General features: G+C 39.1%; 1 protein-coding gene across 1 annotated transcript; it reads left to right on the forward strand.

The window, feature by feature from the left end:
• Positions 1 to 25,033, forward strand: LOC119484016. The gene is made up of 8 exons (XM_037762574.1): positions 1 to 1,619; positions 7,306 to 8,003; positions 22,367 to 22,595; positions 22,954 to 22,989; positions 23,441 to 23,474; positions 23,795 to 23,822; positions 23,930 to 23,976; positions 24,568 to 25,033. The coding sequence occupies exons 3-8, from the start codon at positions 22,565 to 22,567 to the stop codon at positions 25,031 to 25,033; spliced, it is 642 nt and encodes a 213-aa protein (XP_037618502.1). The 5' UTR covers positions 1 to 1,619; positions 7,306 to 8,003; positions 22,367 to 22,564.
• Positions 25,034 to 25,995: the final 962 nt, after the last annotated feature.

Raw genomic sequence — 25,995 nt, forward strand, 5'->3', positions numbered from 1 at the left:
AAAATTTTTTCACCTCTTTCACAGATAGCAAAAAAGGAACTAGCAAAATCTTTTTTTTTTCATCTGTTCTGAGGTCATAAACACAGGAGGGAAAACAATTTAGATCAGACTTAGAAAATGGATCACAAAAAAAAAAAAAAAATTTAAACTTGCCTCTCAGGACTTCCGTAGTACCCAGATGTTTAAAAAAATAACTAAGCCTTTTTTCTAAAAATTAAATGATGTGTTCATGACCCGTTTTTTTTTTTTTTTATCAATAACAAAATCCATAGAATATTGCAAGCCTTATCTTTTAATTTAAGTTTGATATGGGAAGAAGACATGCTGGGTGACACTGAGGAAATAAAAAGCTTGCCATTAATAGCTTAACTTAACAAATGCAGCCTGTCTCTATAAACCTATACTGTAAGAGCAGGTTGATGGGCCTTAACAGGCGTTGATACCTGTAAAGCTCCCCAGTGTGACAAATGTGTTTTTCTGAGCTCAGCTGCTTTTGAGTGGAGAAAAAAAAAGACTGCACAGCATCTCTTAAGAGGCTCTTGGGAATCGAGCTTGAAGGGTTGGAGATAGAGTGAACTAACAGGGCACTTAGCCGCTATCTGTGGCTAAACAGGGCTATACTCCAGGATCTTATTCTCAGCAGATTGCTGCGCTAGGGTGTCTGAAGGGAGCTCAGACCACTGCTCATCCTCTAAGTGGTTTAGATCTCTCCAGACATGACAAGGCCTCTCATCTCAACTGGGTCCTGGTCGGGGTCTACGGTGAACACACTCAGACACACATGTGATTCACGCAGAGTAATGGAGAAAAAGGAAGCAGACAGACGGAGTTAGACGGGGTATATTACTCTCAAGTACACTCCTCCAGTTTCATTCTGCTCCCTTTAGTTGTTATATAGTTAATGACAGCAAGCGATACTCGGCTACGCTAGCAGCAGGCCCGGGCCGACACCAGGTTTAATTTGAAAAGGTGCGGTAAATGATTGATCGAGACACAAGTCATATCGTGGAATCGGGTGCGCCCTGAGCCGTGACCTTACAGCCGAGGTCAGCTGACACCTGTGATTGTGTATTTGTGCGCCGTGCCCTATCAGACAACGGGAAAGTCGTGGCTCCTCTTTCAGATTTTGTTGCCCCTTGACAACAAGACTTGTAAATGATCGCAATTACTCAAATTAGGACGGTGAAGACCAGGATGTGTTTACTTTCAGAACTTTTTTTTCAGTGCTGTTTGGTGGCTTGCGAAACTGTCTACTGAGCTTTCCAGGTAAAGTTAAAAGTTCCCAGGTGAAAAAAGTAACTTCAAGCACCCAAATGGACCCAAATGCAGGAGATCACAGACAGGTAAAACTGAAACTCTCATAACAAAATCAAGGCTCCAACAAAGACTGAACTGAAAACCAGGACTTAAATACAAACGGATCTGACGAGTGGATGAAGTGCAGGTGGAGAGATGGGAGGAGAAGCTCAGGTGGGCAGGGAGCTGATTGGCAGGGGAAAAACACTAGGAACAAGAAAGGAGCTGATTGGTTGGGAAGAACTAACGAAGCTGATTCAGAGGAGGTGTGTAGATGGGCAAAGGAGGGAAAGCCAGTACAGGAACACAGAAGGAAAAACACAGTACGTAAAACCCAAAACACAGAAAACAACTCAGTCCGGTCTACAAAAACTCTGAAGGCATCTGGATACAGTGCCATACTGTGACACTTCGAGGTGCCTTAAGGCATAATTTGTTACCTTTCGACAGAGTCAGGCTAGTTGTTTCCCCCTGTTTCCAGTCTTATGATAAACTAAGCTAAGCTAAATGCTAAGCTAAATGCTCTGCTGGCTGTACGTTGAGACTGAGTCCGACCCGCCAGCCGAATAATAAAAGAATGACTAACTAATGGAAAGTTACAGCAAAAAGAAGGGTTTTGAGTTTGGATTTAAGGGCCTCCACAGATTCAGACTGTCTGATGTTCATTGGGAGGTTATTCCAGAGGAAATGGGCTCAATAAGAAAAGGCCCTTTGGCCTTTACAGTAGTACATGAGACAGATTATCTGTGAAAAGATCGGGATAATCTGCCTCCTTTTAGTGCTCCTAATGGCATTTGCAAGATTCCCGGCCGCCATGTTGAAAACAGGCAAGCTTTGAAATTAACAATATTTACTCGGGCTGTCAAAGTCAACGTGATAATAACGCAAAATCGTTTTAACGCCACTAATTTCTTTAATGCATTAACGCAATCAATATTTTGGAGGTTTTAGCAGGCTCAGTTTTAAGGCTAGAGTTAAGATACTGGTATCATATGAAACTGGAAATCCTAAGGAATCCATTGGTACCAACCATGTCATACTAGCTTGTCTATATTTTGGCAAGGAAAAACTGGCATGGCCAAAGGGGTCCCTTGACCTCTGACCTCAAGATATGTGAATGAAAATGGGTTCTATGGGTACCCACGAGTCTCAGTCATAGTCAAGTCAGCAAACTGACACACTGACAGCTGTTGGGCTTGAGTTTGCCATGTCGATAAGAGTATTAGATACTTGACAAATCTCCCTTTAAGGTACATTTTGAACAGATAAAAAAAATGTGTGATTAATTATGATTAAATATTTTAATCGATTGACAGCCCTAATATTTACGTATTCATTGATTCTGGAATCTTTAACATGGTAATTGAACATTTTTTTGTGGAAAAACTATATCAGACACATCATTATTCCAAGCAGAGTTTATTTTATATATGTCTAAAAACATCTTTGGGGATGTTTGGAGCCCCAGTGCATAGAAAATAATTGATTTCTGATTTCAAACAGATGGAAATAGTGAATATGGATGTCACACTGTTATACCAGACATATGATAGGTGTGTTAAAATAATATCGCCAACAGAGGGCGATATAAACTTGTTTTTCCATGACATGAGATCTAATATGAGCAGCACATTTCTCTTATTACACTGAACAAAAGCTGTTAAATTCCTTGTAACCAGAGATTTAACATTACCATTCACCTATAACAATAACAATTGGATTATATCTTATAAACACGGTTTCACAGTCTGACTTTTGCTTCATACACTGACGACCACTTCATAAAATATTTAGGGTTGGCATTAAACCATACAGAATGTCACCTATATCACACAGTGTCACATCACTGCAAAATAATGCATTTTATTTAGAGAAAGCATGACATTTTAACATTTAAGATGTGTAAAATGATTCAGGCGATTCTCCAGGTGACATCCCTCCTTACCTCTACATAGCTTTGTAGCATCTAATGAGGCCAGCTGCTTTCAGAGGTGCCCTATAAGAGAAACTGAATCCTGCAGTCATTGTCTAAGTTTATAGGACGCTTCTATAGTTTCCCTTGTCCTTGATAGGTAGACGCAGGCTCCCGTTACACCGAGGCCATGTGAGGTGCACCGATGGCGTGTCACCATCAGCTCCTGACAGCTCTAATTAATTGTGTTTAATTACATCATTATAACTTGAGTAAACTAAGACTCAGTGTGAATGTCTTTGATTACAGATTACTGGTTGTTATTCACCGTCGTTAAACTGACACCAGTGTTTACTCCATAAACCACGTGGAGTGAGTTGTTGCAGTGGAAGTACAAGCCTAATGTACAGAAAATAGTCCAGCAGCCTGCTGCAGTTACCAAACAGCAGTGTCTTTGGGGAACAAATTGGTTCATTTAATTAAAAATCAGCTAAATGGACCAGATATCTTCACTGCAGAGTGATTAGGTGTGAAATGGTGGCTTCTTTTAGAAGTCCTCAGAAGCATAGCATAGGGTTCCTTTTTTCCTTTAGAGACCCCTTTTCTATCATTTAGTAAACTGACGACCATACAAACATATTTTTTAGATATTTCATTATATTCATTAATTCATTATCTGTAACCGCTTATCTTATTCAGGGTTGTGGGGGGGGGCTGGAGCCGATCCCAGCTGACATTGGGCGAAGGTGGGGTAAACCCTGGACAGGTCGCCAGACTATCACAGAGCTGACACATAGAGACAGACAACCATTCAAGTTCACATTCACACCTACAGGCAATTTAGAGTCAACAGTTAACTTAACCTGCATGTCTTTGGACTGTGGGGGGAAACCGGAGCACCCGGAGCAAACCCATGCTAACACGGGGAGAACATGCAAACTCCACATAGAAGGGCCCCAAGCTGGGTTTGAACCTGTGACCCTCTGTGAGGTGACAGTGCTAACCACTACACCACCGTGCAGCCCCATTTCACAATATGTTCAATGCAAATCAATAACAGTATAGAACAACTGATAAACTGTACAATTGATCCAAAAAGTGAATGCAATAAGTGCAGGAAGTTTGTTTAAACCGATTTGGATGCATTTTGAGCAGATTATTTCCTGTCACCACAGATGACTTTTCTTGTTATTTTTAGGAACTTTTAATACAATTCTCTCTTTGTATTATTTAATTTTTTAAGGGCTGTCAATCAATTCAAATATTTAATCGCGATTAATCGCATGATTGTCCAATTACTAATTACTAATTACTAATTAACTTGTTATGTTTCGTTTGTTTAGTCCGTAAATGTAACGGAGAGGTACGTACTGTAACTATTTCGGACCAGCGGGCAACCTCCAGGTCTGAGAAGTGAAGCCAATGCGGAAGTGCCTTAAACTTTCATTCTTTCTAACAGCCAGCAGGGGGCGATTCCTCTGGTCACATCTGGTTGCAAAAAGCCAAGATGGTGACGGCCAAAAACCATGTTGGCGACGGTCAAAATGCCGAACAGTGATACATCCACATTTTATATACGGTCTATGTTTTGGGCACAGTGGAATCACTTATGCTACGCTAAGCTAATCTTCCCCTGGCTCTATCTTCATACTGAAAAGACGAGTGGTATCCTATCACTCTTCTCATTTTACTCTCGGCAACAACGGATTTAAGCCCAAAATGTGAAACTATTTGTTAATTATTGTTTATTTTCGGTGATGACTTCTTGGGGTTTTGACTGGTGAGTTGTTTGTGCTCTCACAGAGCCGATTAACGCTGATGGATGTGGATTTATTCAGGCTGAGTTGATATTTGCTCTCTCAGAATTGAAAAACTGACAAATAATAATTCCAGTCTTAGATCTTTGGGCCCTGAGTAACAGAAACAGAGGCAGTCGGAAGCTATTGAAGACGCTAAAGAACCGAACTTAGCCACCGATTACATTTTAAAGAGACATCCAGTAGCAATGCTATAAATATCCCCGTAGATTAAAGCTACATTCTTTATTTAGCCCTTTATACTGTCAATTAGCTGGCGGCAGCTTTACTATCCTAGAATATGATTCCCAGTAAGCTATTTGTCATTCGATACAGCGTGTCAATAAGCTAAATGTAGGAGCTTTTTGCATCTCTCAATGTCATTAGCCATAAATCAATGAAGGAAATTGATCAGTGGGCAGCTTCACCTTGTATGACATATTTTAAATGGATTGTCCTGTCAAGGTATTAGGCAGGGTCGATGATGTGTGTGTGTGATGTTTATTGACAGATTAGAATTTGGGTTATATTAACAGGGAAATGTAACTAGATTTAACTTCACCCCAGGTGACTTGATTTGTCAGGAGCAACCAGACACAAATTTATCTGCTTTATTTGGACTGTGGGGAGCCATGTATTCACTCCCACGGCTTTCAGTTGGTAAATTGGAGCGGCCGGTGCCAGCGCACGTACACTTGCACTACTGTCGCGTCTAATCTAAAGTGATGTGGTGATCACAGTGCTTTTAATATACAGTGTAGGCCTGTCTCTCCTCTGGGAGCTGTGCGCTGCAGGAAATATATTCATGTGAAAAATAACAACATCACCTGGCAGCTTCTCGCAACTCTTTGATCAGCCAAGAGCTACTTTCTTTCAAACTTGGCAACAGTGGCCTGGAGGCAGTATGAAGCACAGTTTATGGAGCGCAGGTAGCAAATTGAACAGCAATTAAAAGACAGAGGTTAAAAATAATCTGGGTGCACTTTTTTTAACCATGCTAGTGGCTCTATTGGACCACCATTTTCGTCCAAACTGTAATATCTCAACAACTATTGGCCGGATTGCCATGAAATTTAATACAGACATTCCCGGTCGCCAAAGCTTGAATCCTGATAACTTTGATGATCTCTTGACTTTTTCTTTACTGCCATCATGAGATTCACATTTTTGTTGTGTTATGTTTGTTGTGTTGACAACTATTGGATTGATAGCATAAGGGTTGGGTATCGGTACTCGATACCGAAATAACCCAGTATCAAGTAGTATCGAAACTTCTCCAGTCAAACGATACCTGCATTTGATCCTTTTTGTGCCCACACAGCGCCACTGATAGGCACACATGCTGTGAGTAAGGCACCAAGTGCCGGAGGAGGCACCAACAGCCTGGCCATATCAACAAAGAACATATATTGCTAAGAGGTGAATTGTTCATTCCATTGCAACATCAGCGCCCAGCAGCAGAACTACGCTTCCACCATTTTGGACTGAAAGCGACTACCGGACGCCAGTAAAACGTCCGCCTAAAAAGAGCCGTACAAAAGTAAAACAAAATGATTTCTATTCTATTGTCATATTTAATGTCTCTACCGAAATGGCCTGTGTTGAACGATAAAAATATTATAATTATGCATACTATTATAACTATTTTCTTACTTGGTTATTTATTAAACTTTCTGCCCGGCCGCATCCCAGAGGAGCATAAAGTGAAGTTAGAAAAATCCAGCACACAGATTTTAAGAGCAATCAAACTTTTTCATGTCAAGGACCTCAAAAAACAATGTACAATAGACCACAGACCATGGATGTATACAAGGTTGAGTCCTGGTTGTGTCAGTGTACATCAAAATAGATTACATTTTGTGACTATTTCACAAACTGCTGTGAAACTTTGTAGTTTAACCAGCCTTAATTGGTATGAAATTTGGTATAAACATTCCATTCGTGGCCCCCTGAAGATGAATCCTAATGATCCCTTGGCTTTTCCTTTAGCGCCACCAGCAGGCAAATTTCTTATTTCTTATTACACTGACTTAACCGGTGACTATCCCAACATCTTTTCCACTTCACATTTACCATAAAAATGCCATAGAATTTGTTGCAGACATTTATGTTCCTCTCAGGATAAATCATAAAAACTTCCTTAACTTTTTATTAGTACCATCATCATTTTTAAGCTGTCCAACACTTTGGTTTGTGGCCAAATGCCTGCAAAACTAATGACATTTCCACCAGTCTCCAATGTACCTTGTGTTTATTGCACAGGACAGGTATCAACCCTGGAACCTTCCCCTTTCTCTACAGCTTGGACAGCTGCAGATATCCAATTCTTCTGTGGAGAATCAGATCCTCGCCAGCCACCGACTTCCGACTAATACCTTGCCAGCGGACGAGGCATGATGGGAAATCCCACAGCGCCATGGCTGACCCTATCGCTCCATGAAAACAAGCCATTGATACATGTAGAGGCCTATTCTATCTGACTCTGGCTGCTGCTCAAAACGTCTGCTGCCCGTCCTGGCTGACTCAGAGAAACATATACTGTAGTGACAGATGACGAGAAGAAGAGAAAACATACAAAAAGAAAGATAAATCATAAACTATTGTTTTTTAGGGGGAAAAGAAGAGGCACAGGTGAAGAAGTTGGTGTGTCTGTTTTGTGTTTGCATTGTGGGGAGGTGGAGGTGTCAGAGAACACAAACCAGGGATGATCCATCCAGCGATAGGGATTGGACAAGTTGCCACGGCAACCCTGCCTCCTGATCCCTCAGACTGGCTGAAGCTGGCACAGAATGAGAGCAAGCGAGTAAGACTGAAGGAGAGGGAAGGAGGGGAGGCGAGGCTGGAGTGCTGCCAGAGTTTTTGACAACAGTACGGGAATGAACAGGAGGGATGGAGCCATCGCATAGGAAGTTTCCAGAGGGATGACCTCTTAATAGTTAGGCCCTCTGAAACCATCAACCCCTTCATGAACTGACAAGACTAAACACACGCAAACACAGGTACGCACACAGATTTACAGAGCATTCAAATTCCCAGTAGGCATGGATGCACACGCATGCATATACACACAGAAATACATGTACATCACAGTTGCCAAGTCTGCTTGTTATAAGAAACTTTGGGTTTGTTTCGACTTTTGCCCAGGACACCAGTCTTTGTGTCCCATGTGAAACCAGAAATCAACGTTGATTAATTTGTTACCGAACTTCTGTTCTTCAGTTACGCCACTTCTGGTGCAATGCAACCACTTCTGGTGTGGCGTAACTCGAGCACGATCTTGTCCAGTTGCTGCTGATTTAACACTTAATCGAATTGTGTATAATGTTTTGACGAAGTGAGCCCTGTTTTCAAAATTGTGCAAGCAATCGTAAAAAACTTTATTTCTAGTTCTGTATCTCTTAATTTCTGCATTCTTGTGATGCAGTGAATGTCTCGATGTGTCTGTTTGATAAATGTCGGACAACAAAGACCACGATGGGAGGAAGTCCAGAACTTTATCCTTCTGTCCCTCACAACATACCAAAAAGGCAGTCTTGCATCATTTCTCAGTGAGTTAACTGTTCTAATAACAACTAGCTAGAGGGGATGGAGACATCAGTTTGTTTTTCATCTGACAGGTGAGTTTATGAGTCACATGGTGAAGAAGTTCAAACACCTTTAAGCAGTCAGTCCGTTGACTGAATCTTAACCTCCTGGAAGATAAACAAACATATTTCATATTCCATCCACCACTATTGGTTTTGTGTTATCAGTCCTACTTGTATTAGCTATTACAGCTGCTAGACTGCTATTGTGGCTGCTTCTCTATCTCTCTCTCTCTATCTCTCTCTCTCTCTCTCTCTCTCTCTCTCTCTCTCTCTATCTATCTATCCCCCCAGCCGGTCTCGGCAGATGGCCGCCCGCCCTGCGCCCGGTTCTGCTCCAGGTTTCTTCCCAGTAATCGGGGAGTTTTTCCTGGCCACAGTGCGCTTGGTGGATCCTGTTGGGTCTCTAAACTATGGTGTACGGTCATAGACCTGCTCTATATATAAAGCGTCTTGAAATAACTTCTGTTGTGATTTGACGCTTTACAAAAATAAATTGATTTGATTTGATTTGATTTAAATTATTTATGTAATTAGTTAAAGGGAGGATCTTAAGAATTTCCATGGAAAAAGTCCTAATGCGTGAACTGGTTATAGTGGGACAGAGAAGCTCAGTGGACTGCTTATAATGGGTCAGAGAGGCTGAGTGAACAGGTTCAACCCGTTCTCCTCCCTACTCGTCACATACTGACGTTTGGTCAGGACCGCTTGACGTCACTTTCTTATGCACTGGGTAGACCAGCGCATTATGACACTCGCAGTAAACACGATGTGTTTGTTTGACCCATCCACCACCCATCCCACTCGCCAAAATAGTTTCTGGGTTTTTGTACTACGTCCCCACACTCCCCGACCACTTTCTCTGAGCGTTTAATATTGACGCAGATAGGTTTACATTGTCGTTACTTGTAAGCCCTGTGTGTCTCATATAGATGCTAAAGGGTGCCTTGTGCGTTGGTATCAGATACCGAGAGGCGTGACAAAGCATTAGTATTTGAGGCCCTGTGAATGAGAGTTTCCGGAGCAGAAACTATTTAACCTAAGAACGTCAAATTTGGTATGATGGTTGACAGTGTGGTCTAGTTGCACCTTTTGGGGGTTGAAGTCCAGGGTGCCCAAAATTTTTGCCAAAAAATGTGATATTTTTTTTGTTCTTAATATTTGGTACCCTTGAAGTCGATAACGATACGATAACGTTAAGGACGAACTAATTAACCAATTATTGTTTCAATGTATAGTTTAATTCTGACCTGCAGAATCACACACTGTAACTTCTGATTGGTCCAACAGTTTATCTCTCACAATCAGATTGATTTGTTTGACTTGCTGCTGTTATTAAGAAGCATCTTCACATTAAGTAATGTGTCTGTCAGTGATGTTATCTGATGATTTATGGACTCATCTACAATTGAGTTTGACAGGAAGCAACAAAACAGCTGAGACATGAAAACATTCCAACATTTACAAAAAGACACGTCACTTTCAGTAGGCCATCTTTTCAGGACTGCAATGAAATCAAATCAGATAAACACAACAATACAAAAATACAATGAATAGATGGAATAGTTAATTAGGCACCAACCAGGAGGAAGTTTGACAAACAAAACGGTGGGTTGGTTGTAAGCAAATGTTGTGTCCTGGGTTGGAAAAGCCAGGGAACTTTAGAAAACTGTGGGTTCGGTTAACTAAACAGATTTTTCCTGGGGTGGGGCATGGAGGATGTTTACCTTTGGAGTAACCTTTCCCGGTAGGAATAAGCAACATTTTCTCCCCTGAGGACTTGTTGGTTTGTTATGTAATTATTTATTTTTTTGCATAAAAACAAAGAACATTGTGTCTTGGGTAAACGTCTAGGTGAGTAAACAAGTTGCTGGGACATTACCAGGCTGTTTTTACACCTGTCGTGGCATGCAGGAAGAATAGGTTTGAGAGAGGACAGGTAGTGTTGGATAGGCAGTTACAGTAACTAGGGGAGAGGTATTCCAGATTTTTTTTTTTTTTTTTTTAAAACCTTACAGTTTTTTCTTCAATTGTTTAAACACGTTTTCTGAAAGCATACCTCATATTTTCAAAACTATACACAAAAAAAAAAATAGTATGAATTTGTTATCACGAGACATGCCTTTTGCATGTTCCGTGTTACTTCTGTAAAATACTGTAAAATATTTAATGTTGTAAAATATTTTTGCGTAATGTTTTTATACTACAATTTAAAATACAAATATACTCTAATACAAACAAAAACATGTTTTTAGTTTTTTTCCCAAAATACTGCATACATCCCAACAAACACAAAGCTTGAACACTTGAAAGTGTTCTAGATACAGAACAAAACAATAGCAAGAAATACTTTCGATTTATCGTACTATGGTTCACTTGCAATACTACAGTATCATTGAGTACTGTATTGATATGCAGTCAGTGGCGGTTCTAGACCATTTCAAATGGTGGGGGCCAGGCTGGGGCCACATGCGATTTTAAAACAGGAACAGGTGGTACCTGTCTGCCACCAGTGTATGAATGTGTTAATGAGTAAATGCTGACTTGTGTTGTAAAGTGCTTTGGCTGGTCGCTAAGACTAGAAAAGTGCTATATAAATGAAGTCCATTTACCACCCCTATAGGTTTGGTTCCCCAAAAGACTAACAATACACCTATAACAATCAACACAATAACACTCATTCAATACTAATTTATATTTTATCACTGCGATGAAAAATTACAATTCCTCCTCTCTGGGGATAACCTCTTACCATACCACCCCCTATTTTTAGTGGGGTAGGGGTGGAGGACAGAGGATGTTCAGGGATCGATAAAAAAACAAAACAGTATATGCCACATATAAGCGGTGTACATCATCTGAAAGCTGGGAACATGAAGATTAATTTGAGATGCAGCTCAGCACTTTGCGTCAAGTTGTTGTAGTCATAAATCAGAAATAAAAATGAATTAATGAATTAAATGAAAAATAAAAAATGCTCTCACTATATGAAATGGCTAATATGGGGACTCAGTTTTACCCAATTAATGCAATTCCAAAACTCTTTAGGGACCCCAGTGTGCAGAAATATTGAAATACACCATTTTTAAATTGGCGAAAATAAAACATTTGTACTACATGCAAACAACTGCATGGTTTTTGCCCCAAACTGCATGGGATTATCATAAAGGGGGTATGTCTGTAAAGGGGAGACTCGTGGGTACCCACAGAACCCGTTTTCATTCACAATATCTAGAGGTGAGAGGTCAAAGGACTCCTTTGAATATGACCAGTCGCTGAAAACTGCAGAGTATCATGAAGCCATATTATGGACAAAGCAAGGACAGCTTGAAGTTCTGCCAGCATTGGCAGTCCCTGTTTATTCAAAAAGTGATGTGATGGAAGAAGCTGCTGGTCCGCTGTCGCAGGGCGATGGGTGATGAACGAGCACATGCCCATAAGGAGTGGTTTCGTGTACTAGAGCAAGAACTGGAGAATGTACGGCTAAATGTAACTACAAGGTTGTGTGAGGCTAAATTGTAACAGGAGCTTTACAGATTGGACCAGATTAAAGAGAGTATGTTTTCCTCTTTTCCTTTTTTTTCCCTATCCCATGGTTACCCCGGATACATTCGTAGCTTACAATTTGAGGTTATAACCAATTATGTTATGAGAAGATGTTGCTCGTACAGTATGTGCTCACTGGTAAGGCTCAAGAAGCATTTTTCTGCGCTAAGCATAGATGACAGTAAGGACTACCTCAAGGCCTTTCTGGCTGCACTACTTTTCTGGGCTGCAAGGGTGTGCCATGTATTCAGATGTTATAGTGGTGTATAGTGACACGGGGCCATAACATTTGCAGCGCATGCAGGCCCTGTTTGATCGCCTGGCCTGGGCAAACCTCACTGTGAACTTGGCAAAGTAGGAGTTTGCAAGGGCCACGGTGACATACCCGGGTAAGGTGGTAGGGAAGGGGGGAAAGTGCCTCATGTAATGGCCCTTGAGAAGTTTCCTCCTCGATTTCTTTATCCATCCTCAGGACGGGCGACCGTGTCCCCGGTCGGGTTCTTTCTCCCCGGAGAAGCAGAGGGACGCAGCCAGAAGACAGAAGAATTGAGTTTTTTTAATGTTGCTTGTAGTTTTATGGGTCTCTGTTCAGGGTCTGGTGTCACTGAGGTGTCCAGCTGACCACTCCCATCTGAACTTAAAGTTTAGATTCTGTATTCCAATGTCTTTTACAGAATGAACACTAATTTGATTCACATAATTAATGCTTCCATATTTGAGATCTGGGCTTTATCCACTGCAGAAAGCACCTACATGATATAAACACCTTTAGGAATGAAAACGGTTTGAACCCATCCAATCAGCCTCTTTGTCACACTAAAACCAGTCCACTCAACCTCTCAGGACTTTTTCCATGGAAAATTCTTTATGTTCCTCCCTTGCAGCTGTTAAATGTTGCACTTTTACTAATTACATAAAGAATTTAAATATGTTTGTTTTATTCAAGGAGGTGAAGCTTCAGTCAACAAACTGACCGCTGGAAGGTGTTTGAACTTCTTCACCATGTGACTCATAAACTCACCTGTCAGATGAAAAACAAACTGATCTCTCCATCCCCTCCAGCTAGTTGTTATTAGAACAGTTAACTTGCTGATGAATGAAACAGCACTCTATTATTGGTATGTTTGGTAAATAACACAACATATCAGACTTTGTGAGGGACAGAAAGATGAAGTTCTGGACTTTTTCCCATTGTGGTCTCTGTTGGCCGACATTTATCAAACAGAGAAATCTAGACATTTACTGTCTCACATTAAGAAATATTAGAAATTAAGAGCTACAGAACTAGAAATATTTTTTTTTACAAATGCTTAGGCACAATTTTGAAAAGGGCTCAGTTTGTTGAAACATTATACACAATTCACACAACCACACATACAAGTAGCAGAACAAGACCCATATACATACAAGAATGTATAAAACCCCAATTTTGTCACCGTATGGCACACACATGGTTCATAGGATCTGCTTCTGTTTGAACCACTTGCAAACAGCTGTGCTCAATCTAAATAGCTTTCTACTTTTCTGATGATATAGTTTTGTTTGATTTTTTTTTACAAATATTGTTAGAGTAAAGTCCACGAATATATTGACGAAACACAACACGCAAGATATATATAATGTGAATGTCTTTGTGTGTTTGTGTGTCATCAGTGTGTTTATCACCTGGCAGGTGAGTCTGTGAGTGGAATTGTGAACAAACAGCTTCCAGCAGTCAGTCAACATATCAGTCCAATGCTGAAACAGCATGAAAAGAGCCTGGGAGGAAATCAAACAGCTCTGAGGCAGAGACCACAGTATATATACCTGAGCAGGTGTCATGTTAAGTTGTATTGAGTTCTCGCTGCAGACATGATGACTTCAAAGATCGCCCTGACTGTTGGTGAGTCTCTTCTTTTATTAAGTGTACTTTATCAGAACTGCTTTGAGATGGTGCTTTCCAGAATTGGGGCAACTTCATCCAACAATTTCTGTAATTCAGCGTTCACACTACAAAGTGACTGGAGGCTGACCAGTTTGTATCTTTAGTTTCTGAGCCAGTTGCTGCTGATGCTGTTAAAAAGGCACTGTCTTCTGCAGCAATATAAAACTGTGGCATCTGTATAGAAACGGATATAGTAAGTCTATGTCTGAGTAATAATGATGTTTTTGTAGAGTGTAAATAGTTAAGCACAGCTTATCAACTATCTGCAACTTTTGTATTTGAAGATTTTTAACAGAACTCTTTGTCTGTCTTTCAGCCCTGGCAGCTGGATTGCTCCTGCTTTCTGTTACTAGTGAGAAGTCAAACCACACTGACTGAACCTTCACCAACAAACACACAAGTTTATCCCTGAAATGTCCTGAATTTATACATGAAATAATAATTATTCATTCATTAAATATAGTAGCTTTGAAGAGTCTCATCAGGTTTTAAAAAACAACATGGAGGACAGAAGAAAAAAACACTTTGACCCAAAGTCTTTTAGCTGTTTATGAATAAATCAACTTAATGTTTTCCACACATCGGGGTCAGCAACCTCATTACATCTTTATAAGACAAAAACTGTCCTTTTACACATGTAGCACAACTTAAATACAAATTGATGGCATTTCTGAATAGCCTAACTTATTCTGAAAATAATATGTTGTGACTGCCAACAGCTTATAAATAAAGAAGCTGAGCGTGTTTAGCAGTGAGAAGTTTGTTTTTGTAAAGTGGTTGAAACAGTTGATTCTGTGTTTTAGATGCTCGACCTGCCGACAGCACTGATGCCGAAAGGTAAGAAACCATCATCTCTTCTTCTGTTAACAAAAGTGAAGAAAACATTCTGTATCCGTCCCGTAGTTTGGATCCACTCCAAAATGTTATTTTTTTCTTATCTGATATTTTATTGTATGTTTTTTTTTAATTAATATCATTTCATTTATCTGATTTTATTCAGTTTTTGTAATTGCTTTTTTTTGCTATTTTATTTATTTATATTTCATTGGTTTGACTTCAGTTGGATCATTTTCAGCCAGAGTTTGTGTGTAGTCAGTAAACTTGTGCAGCTGTTTGTAATTTTTTAACTGAAATTCTGCCTTTGTCTTCTGCTGTAGTACTGGAGCACAAGAGGATGCGGGAATGGTAATCAACGTTGTTTGATTTTTCATCAAAATCATCATCATAATGATTTCTGTCAATACTCTCTGAACATTCACGTATTAATTATTTGTTTAAAATTGTGGTTACAGTCCATCGACGGGTTGTTCCAGGGGCTGAAGCAGTTTTTGAATGAAACGTAAGGAGGAGGATGTTTGAGATGACGAAGAGTATGAGGAGAAGGAGGAGGTTTGAGTGATAACATGATGAAGAGTGTGAGGAGGAAGGGACAAAGTCTGTAATCAATGTAAATATTGATTCTGTGTTATTGCTCTTTAAAGGCACTATCTATAGGTATTTAATGTGGCCCCGCCCACCACCAAATATCCAAACACATGATTGGACGCTGCTGTCGCTCACACATTATTTGACAGGCCCATCTACAGAGGGTCTGACAGCAGACAGGTTTCAGGTTTACGGAGTGTTCTGGATCACCCTGCTGAGTCAATTTGTCCTTATTTTTGCATTTATATGGTATTAAATTATTTATTATTTGATTCTATCTTTATTCATTTTCTATTTGTCTGTTTGTTTATGTTTTTCATTTAATGAAACTTTAAGTTTGTTAAAATTAATGTCATTTTTAAAAATATTTGTATTTATTTATATTTTAATGATTTAAATTCAGTTGGATCATTTTCAGCTTAAGTTTGTGTAAAGTCAGTAAAACTTTGCAGCAGTTTGTTACTTGTTGAACTGATGAAACTCCTCCTTTGTCTTCTGCTGTAGCTTGACTTTTCCTAAGATCGACTCGGATGAACTGCAGGCCAATGAGAACAAAGTAAAGGCTGACATCAAAGAGTCGGATGACGTCATAATGGAAATGGAAGCTGAGAGCGAGAAGGAAATGAAGGCTGATGAAAAAATATTGGATGAGGCCGAAATCGCATTCGTGGATCAGCTCAAGAGCACTACAGAGCCTGACTTCAAAACATTGGAAGAGATTGAAGGCAAAATGATTGATGAGATCGGGAACGAAATTAAGAGTGAAGAAAAAATCGAGGAGGAGGTCTATAACTACAAGAAGCCTGAGATCGAGAGCGAAGAGAATGCTCTGAGCAAAATTTTGGATGACGACGAGAGCGAAATGGAGGCTGAGGCTAAGAGCAATATGGAGGCTGAGAGCAAAATAGAGGCTGAGATCAAGAGCGAAATGGAGGCTGAGCGCAAAGAAGAAGAAGCAGTATCAAATTAATATCCATCATTTGTAATCACATGTTTAACCATCAAACATGGCTGTAATGATCAGTTGTCCACCTAAAATATATGATATATATACGGATATGTAGTGTAGTTTTGGTGACGGGTTTCTGTAGTTTTCTACAAGCTGAGTTTGTTTCTAATCATGTCTCTCTCTGTTGTGTTCATGAATACCTGCTCTGATGTTTCTCTCAGTTTCATTGCTGGGTGAATAAAGTTCCTGCAGCTGTGAAATGTTCATGTACAGAAACAGACTGTAAGAAGTGTTTAAATCATCCTAAAGGAAATCTTTGTTATACTTCCTCAGCTAATAAATGACATGAAACAGACTACAGACTCTGGACAAGTTCCGTTTTTTAATCAGGTGTGGTTCTCGGGTGGGGGGGGGGGGGGGAGCAGAGGGGGTCAGTGCCCCTGTAACATTAAGCCTGTACCCCCCTCTGGCCCCCCTAACTGTGGCAAATATTTTCATCTCACATTTACCTTTCAAAGGAGTCCCTTGACCTCTCACCTCTAGATATCGTGAATGAAAATGGGTTCTATGGGTACCCACAAGTCTCCCCTTTACAGCGATGCAGACTTTTTCAGATTTACAGAAATACCCCATATATTTGCCTATTCCAAAATGGTGTATTAGAATATTTTTTCACACTGGGGTAAATAAACAGTCATGGAATTGCATAAATTGGGTATGACTGGACTTGTATTCACATGTGATGGTATTAGTCCTCATATTAGCCATTTCATATCCTCAGACCGTTTAAAAATAATAATTATAATAATAAATAATAAATCAATTCATTAATTGATTATTTTTTATTTATGATTTATGACTAGAGGAACGTGACGCAAAGTGATAAGCTGCAGCTCAAATTAATCTTCAGGTTCTCAGCTTTCAGATGATATACACTGACACACTTATATGTGGCATAGGCTGTTGTCTTTTCTATCTATCCCTGAACACCCCCCTTCCTCCACCCCTACCCTTGTAAAAATAGGGAGCGGAATGGTAAGAGGTTATCTCCAGAGAGGAGAAATTGTAATTTTTCATGGAGTGATAAAATGTAAGTTAGCAATAAATGAGTATTATTGTGTTTATTGTTATAGGTGTATCGTTAGTCTTTTGGACAACCAAAGCTATAGGGGTGGTAAATGGACTTCATTTATATAGCACATTTCTAGTCTCAGCAACCAGCCAAAGCACTTTACAACACAAGTCAGCATTTACCCATTCACACATATTCATACACTGGTGACAGAGGCCGCCATTCAAGGTGCCACCTGTTCCTCAGGAGCGATAAACATTCACACGCACAGCAATTTTGGGTTCAGTATCTTGCCCAAGGACACTTTGATATGTAGACTGCGAGGGCCAAGGATCGAACTACCAACTTTCCGATTATACCCTTTTCAAACCAATGACCAGGGTTGGACCAGGGTTAACCTATCCTATACCCTCCTTTTGTCAATTCAAACCAAGCCAGTCAACCCGGGTTGAACCCTGGCCAGGACAATTCAGATACAACCTGGGTCACACCCGGGAGCAATGCATACCAATTAGCTCAGTTGTTAGAAATGGGCGGGTGGGGGGGGTTACACCGTTGGAGGATTACAGAGAGAGGTGATGACATCATCAATGTGAGCAAAAACATAAAATGTCACAGAATGATGCATGTTTTTGGGATACAGTAGTACACACAGCATTTTTAGCTTCATAAAATGTTAAACTATGTTGAATGTATGGAGCTGTAATGTATGCAAAAACATAAAAACAACATACAGATTTACAGTTTATATTCATGAGCATGAACCTTTTTTCCTCTGTCTATCTACAATACCCATTTATCATATATTAGACTATTTTGTTATCTAATATGATAATCTAGGCTACATTTACAAACAGATTAGACACTTCTGAAGACTGAAATGTATGAATTGCTCACTACCAACAGTCTGTAGAAGCCTAAATGTGCCTTGTCATCATAGTGAATGAATATAATAGAGCACATCACAATTATATCTGTTTAGAAGTTTAAAAAAGGAAAGAGAAGAGACAATCAGATTTGGATAATAATGCAGGTAAAGTAGTTATTTAACACCGGGGCATCCATTTCCTCTCTATGGGAGGACAGTGAACATGACCAGCAGCACCAGCCCATGAAGTGATGAAGGATCACCTTAATGTTCTGGCCATGCTCTCCATGGAGAAGAAATTGGTCAGAGACATTCTTGACTTTAAGAAGAAGGTCATTGAGACGTTTGCCACTCAGAAGGAGAGAAGAGCAAAATTCTTCTACGAATGGGCTTTCAAAAACATGCAGGCTCTCTCACCACATTGACTTTTCTTGTACGTAGTTGTCCTCAGTCTCATTTGCTTAAATTGGTCATAGAGGCATCAGAATTTAATTGAGACTGGTAAATTAATTGTATTGTTCTTGTTAACTGTATTTTATGTAGTATTAATATCTGTGGATGTGTTGAGGTTGTGCCTTTTGATTAAGATGAGAGAGTTTTGAAGCAGAAGTGTTGCTGGAGGTTACCATCTCTACACCTCAGACCACTAGTGTCCTGTGCTTATGTACATGCAGGTGTCTGAATAGCTTCAGGACTTAACAGCAGTTTTCCTAATTACACTTCATGTTTACTTCCCCTGATCTTTACCTCACTATTGGTTTACCAAACAAAGCAAGGTCAATAAGGACATCACATTAAGTAAACATTTCTATTACATGTTATATTGTTATATTACATTAGTATTGTAGTACATATCTATTATTGTGTTATAGTACATGCCGTGGTGGAAGTACTCAGATCTTGTACTTCAGTAAAAGTATGAATATACTTAAAGTACCAAACATAAAAGTACACATTATGCAGGATAATGTATATTAATGGATTATACTTATTGATGCATTAATGTGTTCATCACTTTAATGTTGGAGCTCATTAAGGTGGAGCTCATTTTAATGACTTTATATACTGCTGGGTAGTTTAATCTATAATAATACCTCATTTATTCATTGATTATATTTTGTATTAATAATCTGAATCTGTAAAGTAACTAACATTATTAAATCAATCTAGTGGAGTAAAAAGTACAATATTTCCCTCTGAGATGTAGTGGAGTAGAAGTAAAAAGTATCAGAACATGGAAATACTCAAGTAAAGTACAAGTAACTCAAAATTGTACAGTACAGTACTTGAGTAAATGTACTTAGTTACTTTCCACCACTGAGTACATGTTATACTGTTGTGCATTCTTCACTGTTCCTGTTGGAATAAAATAATTGTTAATTATTTAACTGCAAAGTAGTAATGTGTTTTTGATACCTTCACTTTTTTGCATTAAATCATACCGGGATGTTTTCTGAAATTGATTGGATGTGGTACAGCCCTACCTAGCAAAAATGTCCACCAGCCGCCACTGATTAGACCTATTAAAGTTTTTCAGCTGGGCATGTGGCCAGGCTGAGCGGAGTTATTAAAAAAACAAAAAAAAACAAAGCTGGATCATGATCCGGATCGCCACCAAAATGTAATGTATTGTTCATTGGGCCACACCCCACTCCTCCAAAAAATGTCATTCAAATCCATCGGAGACTTTTGGAGTTATCGTCCAAACGAACAAACAAACATCCAGCTTCGTGTTTGTTGGGATGTTTGCAGTATTTTTGGAAAAACACTAAAAACATGTATATTTGTGTTTTAAATTTGAGTATAAAAACACAATGCAAAAATATTTTACAACATTAAATATTTTACAGTATTTTACAGAACATAGTACATGCAAAAGGCATAAGTCTCCTGATAATGAATTCATACTAGTATTTTTACTTTCCTACTGGTGTGCACATCAGTGTTCAACTGGTTCTTAGAAATATCTATTCATATGATGGTGTGTGTATGTCATCTGAACACAAAATACTAATACTACTACTAATATTTTGAAAAGACATAACATTGATTTGATGGAAGAATTTCATTTTGCAAATGATTTGTGGAGTTTTGCCTTCTGTGTGTGTTTTTGGATTTGTGTTTATAGTTTAGGAAAATGATTATACTAAAAGTGCACTCGGAGAGCGCAGACCTCCGCCAAGGCAGGTTTCATGTACGTCGCTGCCCCCCTGTGGTGGCCTGTGGTGTTAATGCACAGGCTGAACAGAGTTATCAAAAAAAAAAAACAAAGCCGGATCATGATCCGGATTGCCACCAAAATCTAAAGAATTGTTTTTTGAGCCACACCCCAACCCTCCAAAAAATGTCATTCAAATTCATTGTGGACTTTTGGAGTTATCATCCAAACGGACAAACCAACCAACAAACCAACAAACCAACAAACCATGCCAGTGAAAACATAACCTCCTTCCTAGGCCTTTGGCGGAGGTAATAATTCTTGAGACTTACTCCAGAAACGGCATGTGACCTCTGGGCCAGCTAAGTGGTGGGACGCTTAATTTACTTTTTCTTTTTATCTTATCTTATCTTATCATTTATATAGCACTTTTCTAGTCTTAGCGACCAGCCAAAGCACTTTACAACACAAGTCAGCATTTACCCATTCACACATATTCATACACTGGTGACAGAGGCCGCCATTCAGGGTGCCACCTGTTCCTCAGGAGCAATAAACATTCACACGCACAGCAATTTTTGGTTCAGTATCTTGCCCAAGGACACTTTGATATGCAGACTGCGAGGGCCAGGGATCGAACCACCAACTTTTCGATTAGTGGACGACCACTTTACCTCCAGAGGTGTGCAATAGCCTAGATGTGGTTAGTCTATTTGGTACCATTAAAATAGCATATGGCCACAGCCTGGCTCCCCCAATTTGAAATGGTCTAGAACCGCTACTGAATGCATATCAATACAGTACTCAATGATTACTGTAGTATTGCAAGTGAACCATAAACCACTGAAAACAAGGGTAGATATAGTTTTCAACCACATGATCCTCATCAGGGACAATTAGGCTCCACAGCTGCCTCTCCTCAGAGTTAATTAACCCAACCAGCCTGCTGAGTGGCAAATGACCCTCACACTTTTTTTTTTTTTTTTCTGTATCATTTTACACATCCAGTTTCGTGATTGTTGGGATGTTTGCTGTATTTTTGGAAAAACACTAAAAACATTTATATATGTGTTTTAAATTTTAGTATATTTGAGCAATAATTTTAGCATGTGACCTGTGGGGCAGCTAAGTGGTGTGAAGCTTAATTTTCTTTTTCTTTTTATCTTAACTTTTAACTTTTATCTTAACTCTTTTTCTATCGTATTATCACTTTTCTTTTTCTCCTTTTTCTTTTTTTTTTCTCTTCACCATGTGACTCATAAACACACCTGTCGGATGAAAAACAAACTGACCTCTCCATCCCCTCCAGCTAGTTGTTATTAGAACAGTTAACTTGCCGATAGTGATAAAGCACTCCATTTTTGGTATGTTTGGTAAATAACACAAAATGTCAGACTTTGTGAAGGACAGAAGGAAGTTCTGGACTTCTTTCCATCGTGGTCTCTGTTGTCCGACATTTATCAAACAGAGACATCAAGACATTCCCTGACTGAAATTAAGAAATATTAGAAATAAAGAGCTACAGAACTAGAGATAGTTTTTTACGAATGCTTAGGCACAATTTTGAAAACAGGGCTCATTTTGTCGAAACATTACACACAATTCGCAAAACCACACATACGAGTAGCAGAACAAGACCCATATACATACAATAATTTATAAAACCCCAATTTTGTCACTCTATGGCACACACATGGTTCATAGGATCTGCTTCTGTTTGAAACACTTACACACTACTGTGCTCAATCTAAATAGCTTTCTACTTTTCTGATGATATAGTTTTGGTTTGACACCACGCAAGATATATATAATGTGAATGTGTTTGTGTGTCATCAGTGTGTTTATCACCTGGCAGGTGAGTTTCTGAGCCGAATGGTGAACAAACAGCTTCCAGCAGTCAGTCAACATATCAGTCCAATGCTGAAACAGCATGAAAAGAGCCTGGGAGGAAATCAAACAGCTCTGAGGCAGAGACCACAGTATATATACCTGAGCAGGTGTCATGTTAAGTTGTATTGAGTTCTCGCTGCAGACATGATGACTTCAAAGATCGCCCTGACTGTTGGTGAGTCTCTTCTTTTATTAAGTGTACTTTATCAGAACTGCTTTGAGATGGTGCTTTCCAGAATTGGGGCAACTTCATCCAACAATTTCTGTAATTCAGCGTTCACACTACAAAGTGACTGGAGGCTGACCAGTTTGTATCTTTAGTTTCTGAGCCAGTTGCTGCTGATGCTATTAAAAAGGCACTGTCTTCTGCAGCAATATAAAACTGTGGCATCTGTATAGAAACGGATATAGTAAGTCTATGTCTGAGTAATAATGATGTTTTTGTAGAGTGTAAATAGTTAAGCACAGCTTATCAACTATCTGCAACTTTTGTATTTGAAGATTTTTAACAGAACTCTTTGTCTGTCTTTCAGCCCTGGCAGCTGGATTGCTCCTGCTTTCTGTTACTGGTGAGAAGTCAAACCACACTGACTGAACCTTCACCAACAAACACACAAGTTTATCCCTGAAATGTCCTGAATTTATACATGAAATAATAATTATTCATTCATTAAATATAGTAGCTTTGAAGAGTCTCATCAGGTTTTAAAAAACAACATGGAGGACAGAAGAAAAAACACTTTGACCCAAAGTCTTTTAGCTGTTTATGAATAAATCAACTTAATGTTTTCCACACATCGGGGTCAGCAACCTCATTACATCTTTATAAGACAAAAACTGTCCTTTTACACATGTAGCACAACTTAAATACAAATTGATGGCATTTCTGAATAGCCTAACTTATTCTGAAAATAATATGTTGTGACTGCCAACAGCTTATAAATAAAGAAGCTGAGCGTGTTTAGCAGTGAGAAGTTTGTTTTTGTAAAGTGGTTGAAAACAGTTGATTCTGTGTTTTAGATGCTCGACCTGCCGACAGCACTGATGCCGAAAGGTAAGAAACCATCATCTCTTCTTCTGTTAACGAAAGTGAAGAAAACATTCTGTATCCGTCCCGTAGTTTGGATCCACTCCAAAATGTTATTTTTTTCTTATCTGATATTTTATTGTATGTTTTTTTTTAATTAATATCATTTCATTTATCTGATTTTATTCAGTTTTTGTAATTGCTTTTTTTTGCTATTTTATTTATTTATATTTCATTGGTTTGACTTCAGTTGGATCATTTTCAGCCAGAGTTTGTGTGTAGTCAGTAAACTTGTGCAGCTGTTTGTAATTTTTTAACTGAAATTCTGCCTTTGTCTTCTGCTGTAGTACTGGAGCACAAGAGGATGCGGGAATGGTAATCAACGTTGTTTGATTTTTCATCAAAATCATCATCATAATGATTTCTGTCAATACTCTCTGAACATTCACGTATTAATTATTTGTTTAAAATTGTGGTTACAGTCCATCGACGGGTTGTTCCAGGGGCTGAAGCAGTTTTTGAATGAAACGTAAGGAGGAGGATGTTTGAGATGACGAAGAGTATGAGGAGAAGGAGGAGGTTTGAGTGATAACATGATGAAGAGTGTGAGGAGGAAGGGACAAAGTCTGTAATCAATGTAAATATTGATTCTGTGTTATTGCTCTTTAAAGGCACTATCTATAGGTATTTAATGTGGCCCCGCCCACCACCAAATATCCAAACACATGATTGGTCGCTGCTGTCGCTCACACATTATTTGACAGGCCCATCTATAGAGGGTCTGACAGCAGACAGGTTTCAGGTTTACGGAGTGTTCTGGATCACCCTGCTGAGTCAATTTGTCCTTATTTTTTGCATTTATATGGTATTAAATTATTTATTATTTGATTCTATCTTTATTCATTTTCTATTTGTCTGTTTGTTTATGTTTTTCATTTAATGAAACTTTAAGTTTGTTAAAATTAATGTCATTTTTAAAAATATTTGTATTTATTTATATTTTAATGATTTAAATTCAGTTGGATCATTTTCAGCTTAAGTTTGTGTAAAGTCAGTAAAACTTTGCAGCAGTTTGTTACTTGTTGAACTGATGAAACTCCTCCTTTGTCTTCTGCTGTAGCTTGACTTTTCCTAAGATCGACTCGGATGAACTGCAGGCCAATGAGAACAAAGTAAAGGCTGACATCAAAGAGTCGGATGACGTCATAATGGAAATGGAAGCTGAGAGCGAGAAGGAAATGAAGGCTTATGAAAAAATATTGGATGAGGCCGAAACCGCATTCGTGGATCAGCTCAAGAGCACTACAGAGCCTGACTTCAAAACATTGGAAGAGATTGAAGGCAAAATGATTGATGAGATCGGGAACGAAATTAAGAGTGAAGAAAAAATCGAGGAGGAGGTCTATAACTACAAGAAGCCTGAGATCGAGAGCGAAGAGAATGCTCTGAGCGAAATTTTGGATGACGACGAGAGCAAAATAGAGGCTGAGATCAAGAGCGAAATGGAGGCTGAGAGCAAAATAGAGGCTGAGATCAAGAGCGAAATGGAGGCTGAGCGCAAAGAAGAAGAAGCAGTATCAAATTAATATCCATCATTTGTAATCACATGTTTAACCATCAAACATGGCTGTAATGATCAGTTGTCCACCTAAAATATATGATATATATACGGATATGTAGTGTAGTTTTGGTGACGGGTTTCTGTAGTTTTCTACAAGCTGAGTTTGTTTCTAATCATGTCTCTCTCTGTTGTGTTCATGAATACCTGCTCTGATGTTTCTCTCAGTTTCATTGCTGGGTGAATAAAGTTCCTGCAGCTGTGAAATGTTCATGTACAGAAACAGACTGTAAGAAGTGTTTAAATCATCCTAAAGGAAATCTTTGTTATACTTCCTCAGCTAATAAATGACATGAAACAGACTACAGACTCTGGACAAGTTCCGTTTTTTAATCAGGTGTGGTTCTCGGGTGGGGGTGGGTGGGGAGCAGAGGGGGTCAGTGCCCCTGTAACATTAAGCCTGTACCCCCCTCTGGCCCCCCTAACTGTGGCAAATATTTTCATCTCACATTTACCTTTCAAAGGAGTCCCTTGACCTCTCACCTCTAGATATCGTGAATGAAAATGGGTTCTATGGGTACCCACAAGTCTCCCCTTTACAGCGATGCAGACTTTTTCAGATTTACAGAAATACCCCATATATTCGCCTATTCTAAAATGGTGTATTAGAATATTTTTTCACACTGGGGTAAATAAACAGTCATGGAATTGCATAAATTGGGTATGACTGGACTTGTATTCACATGTGATGGTATTAGTCCTCATATTAGCCATTTCATATCCTCAGACCGTTTAAAAATAATAATTATAATAATAAATAATAAATCAATTCATTAATTGATTATTTTTTATTTATGATTTATGACTAGAGGAACGTGACGCAAAGTGATAAGCTGCAGCTCAAATTAATCTTCAGGTTCTCAGCTTTCAGATGATATACACTGACACACTTATATGTGGCATAGGCTGTTGTCTTTTCTATCTATCCCT

This window comes from Sebastes umbrosus, chromosome 24, assembly GCF_015220745.1.
Source record: "Sebastes umbrosus isolate fSebUmb1 chromosome 24, fSebUmb1.pri, whole genome shotgun sequence".
Lineage (NCBI taxonomy): Eukaryota > Metazoa > Chordata > Actinopteri > Perciformes > Sebastidae > Sebastes > Sebastes umbrosus.

Bases quoted from the DNA above. Each gene is read 5' to 3' on its own strand.
- LOC119484016 (XM_037762574.1), top strand. From the start codon at position 22,565: ATGATGACTTCAAAGATCGCCCTGACTGTTG. The intron at 22,990-23,440 runs GTGAGAAGTCAA...TCTGTGTTTTAG, and splicing joins GCTCCTGCTTTCTGTTACTG to ATGCTCGACCTGCCGACAGC. The intron at 23,977-24,567 runs GTAAGGAGGAGG...CTTCTGCTGTAG, and splicing joins AAGCAGTTTTTGAATGAAAC to CTTGACTTTTCCTAAGATCG.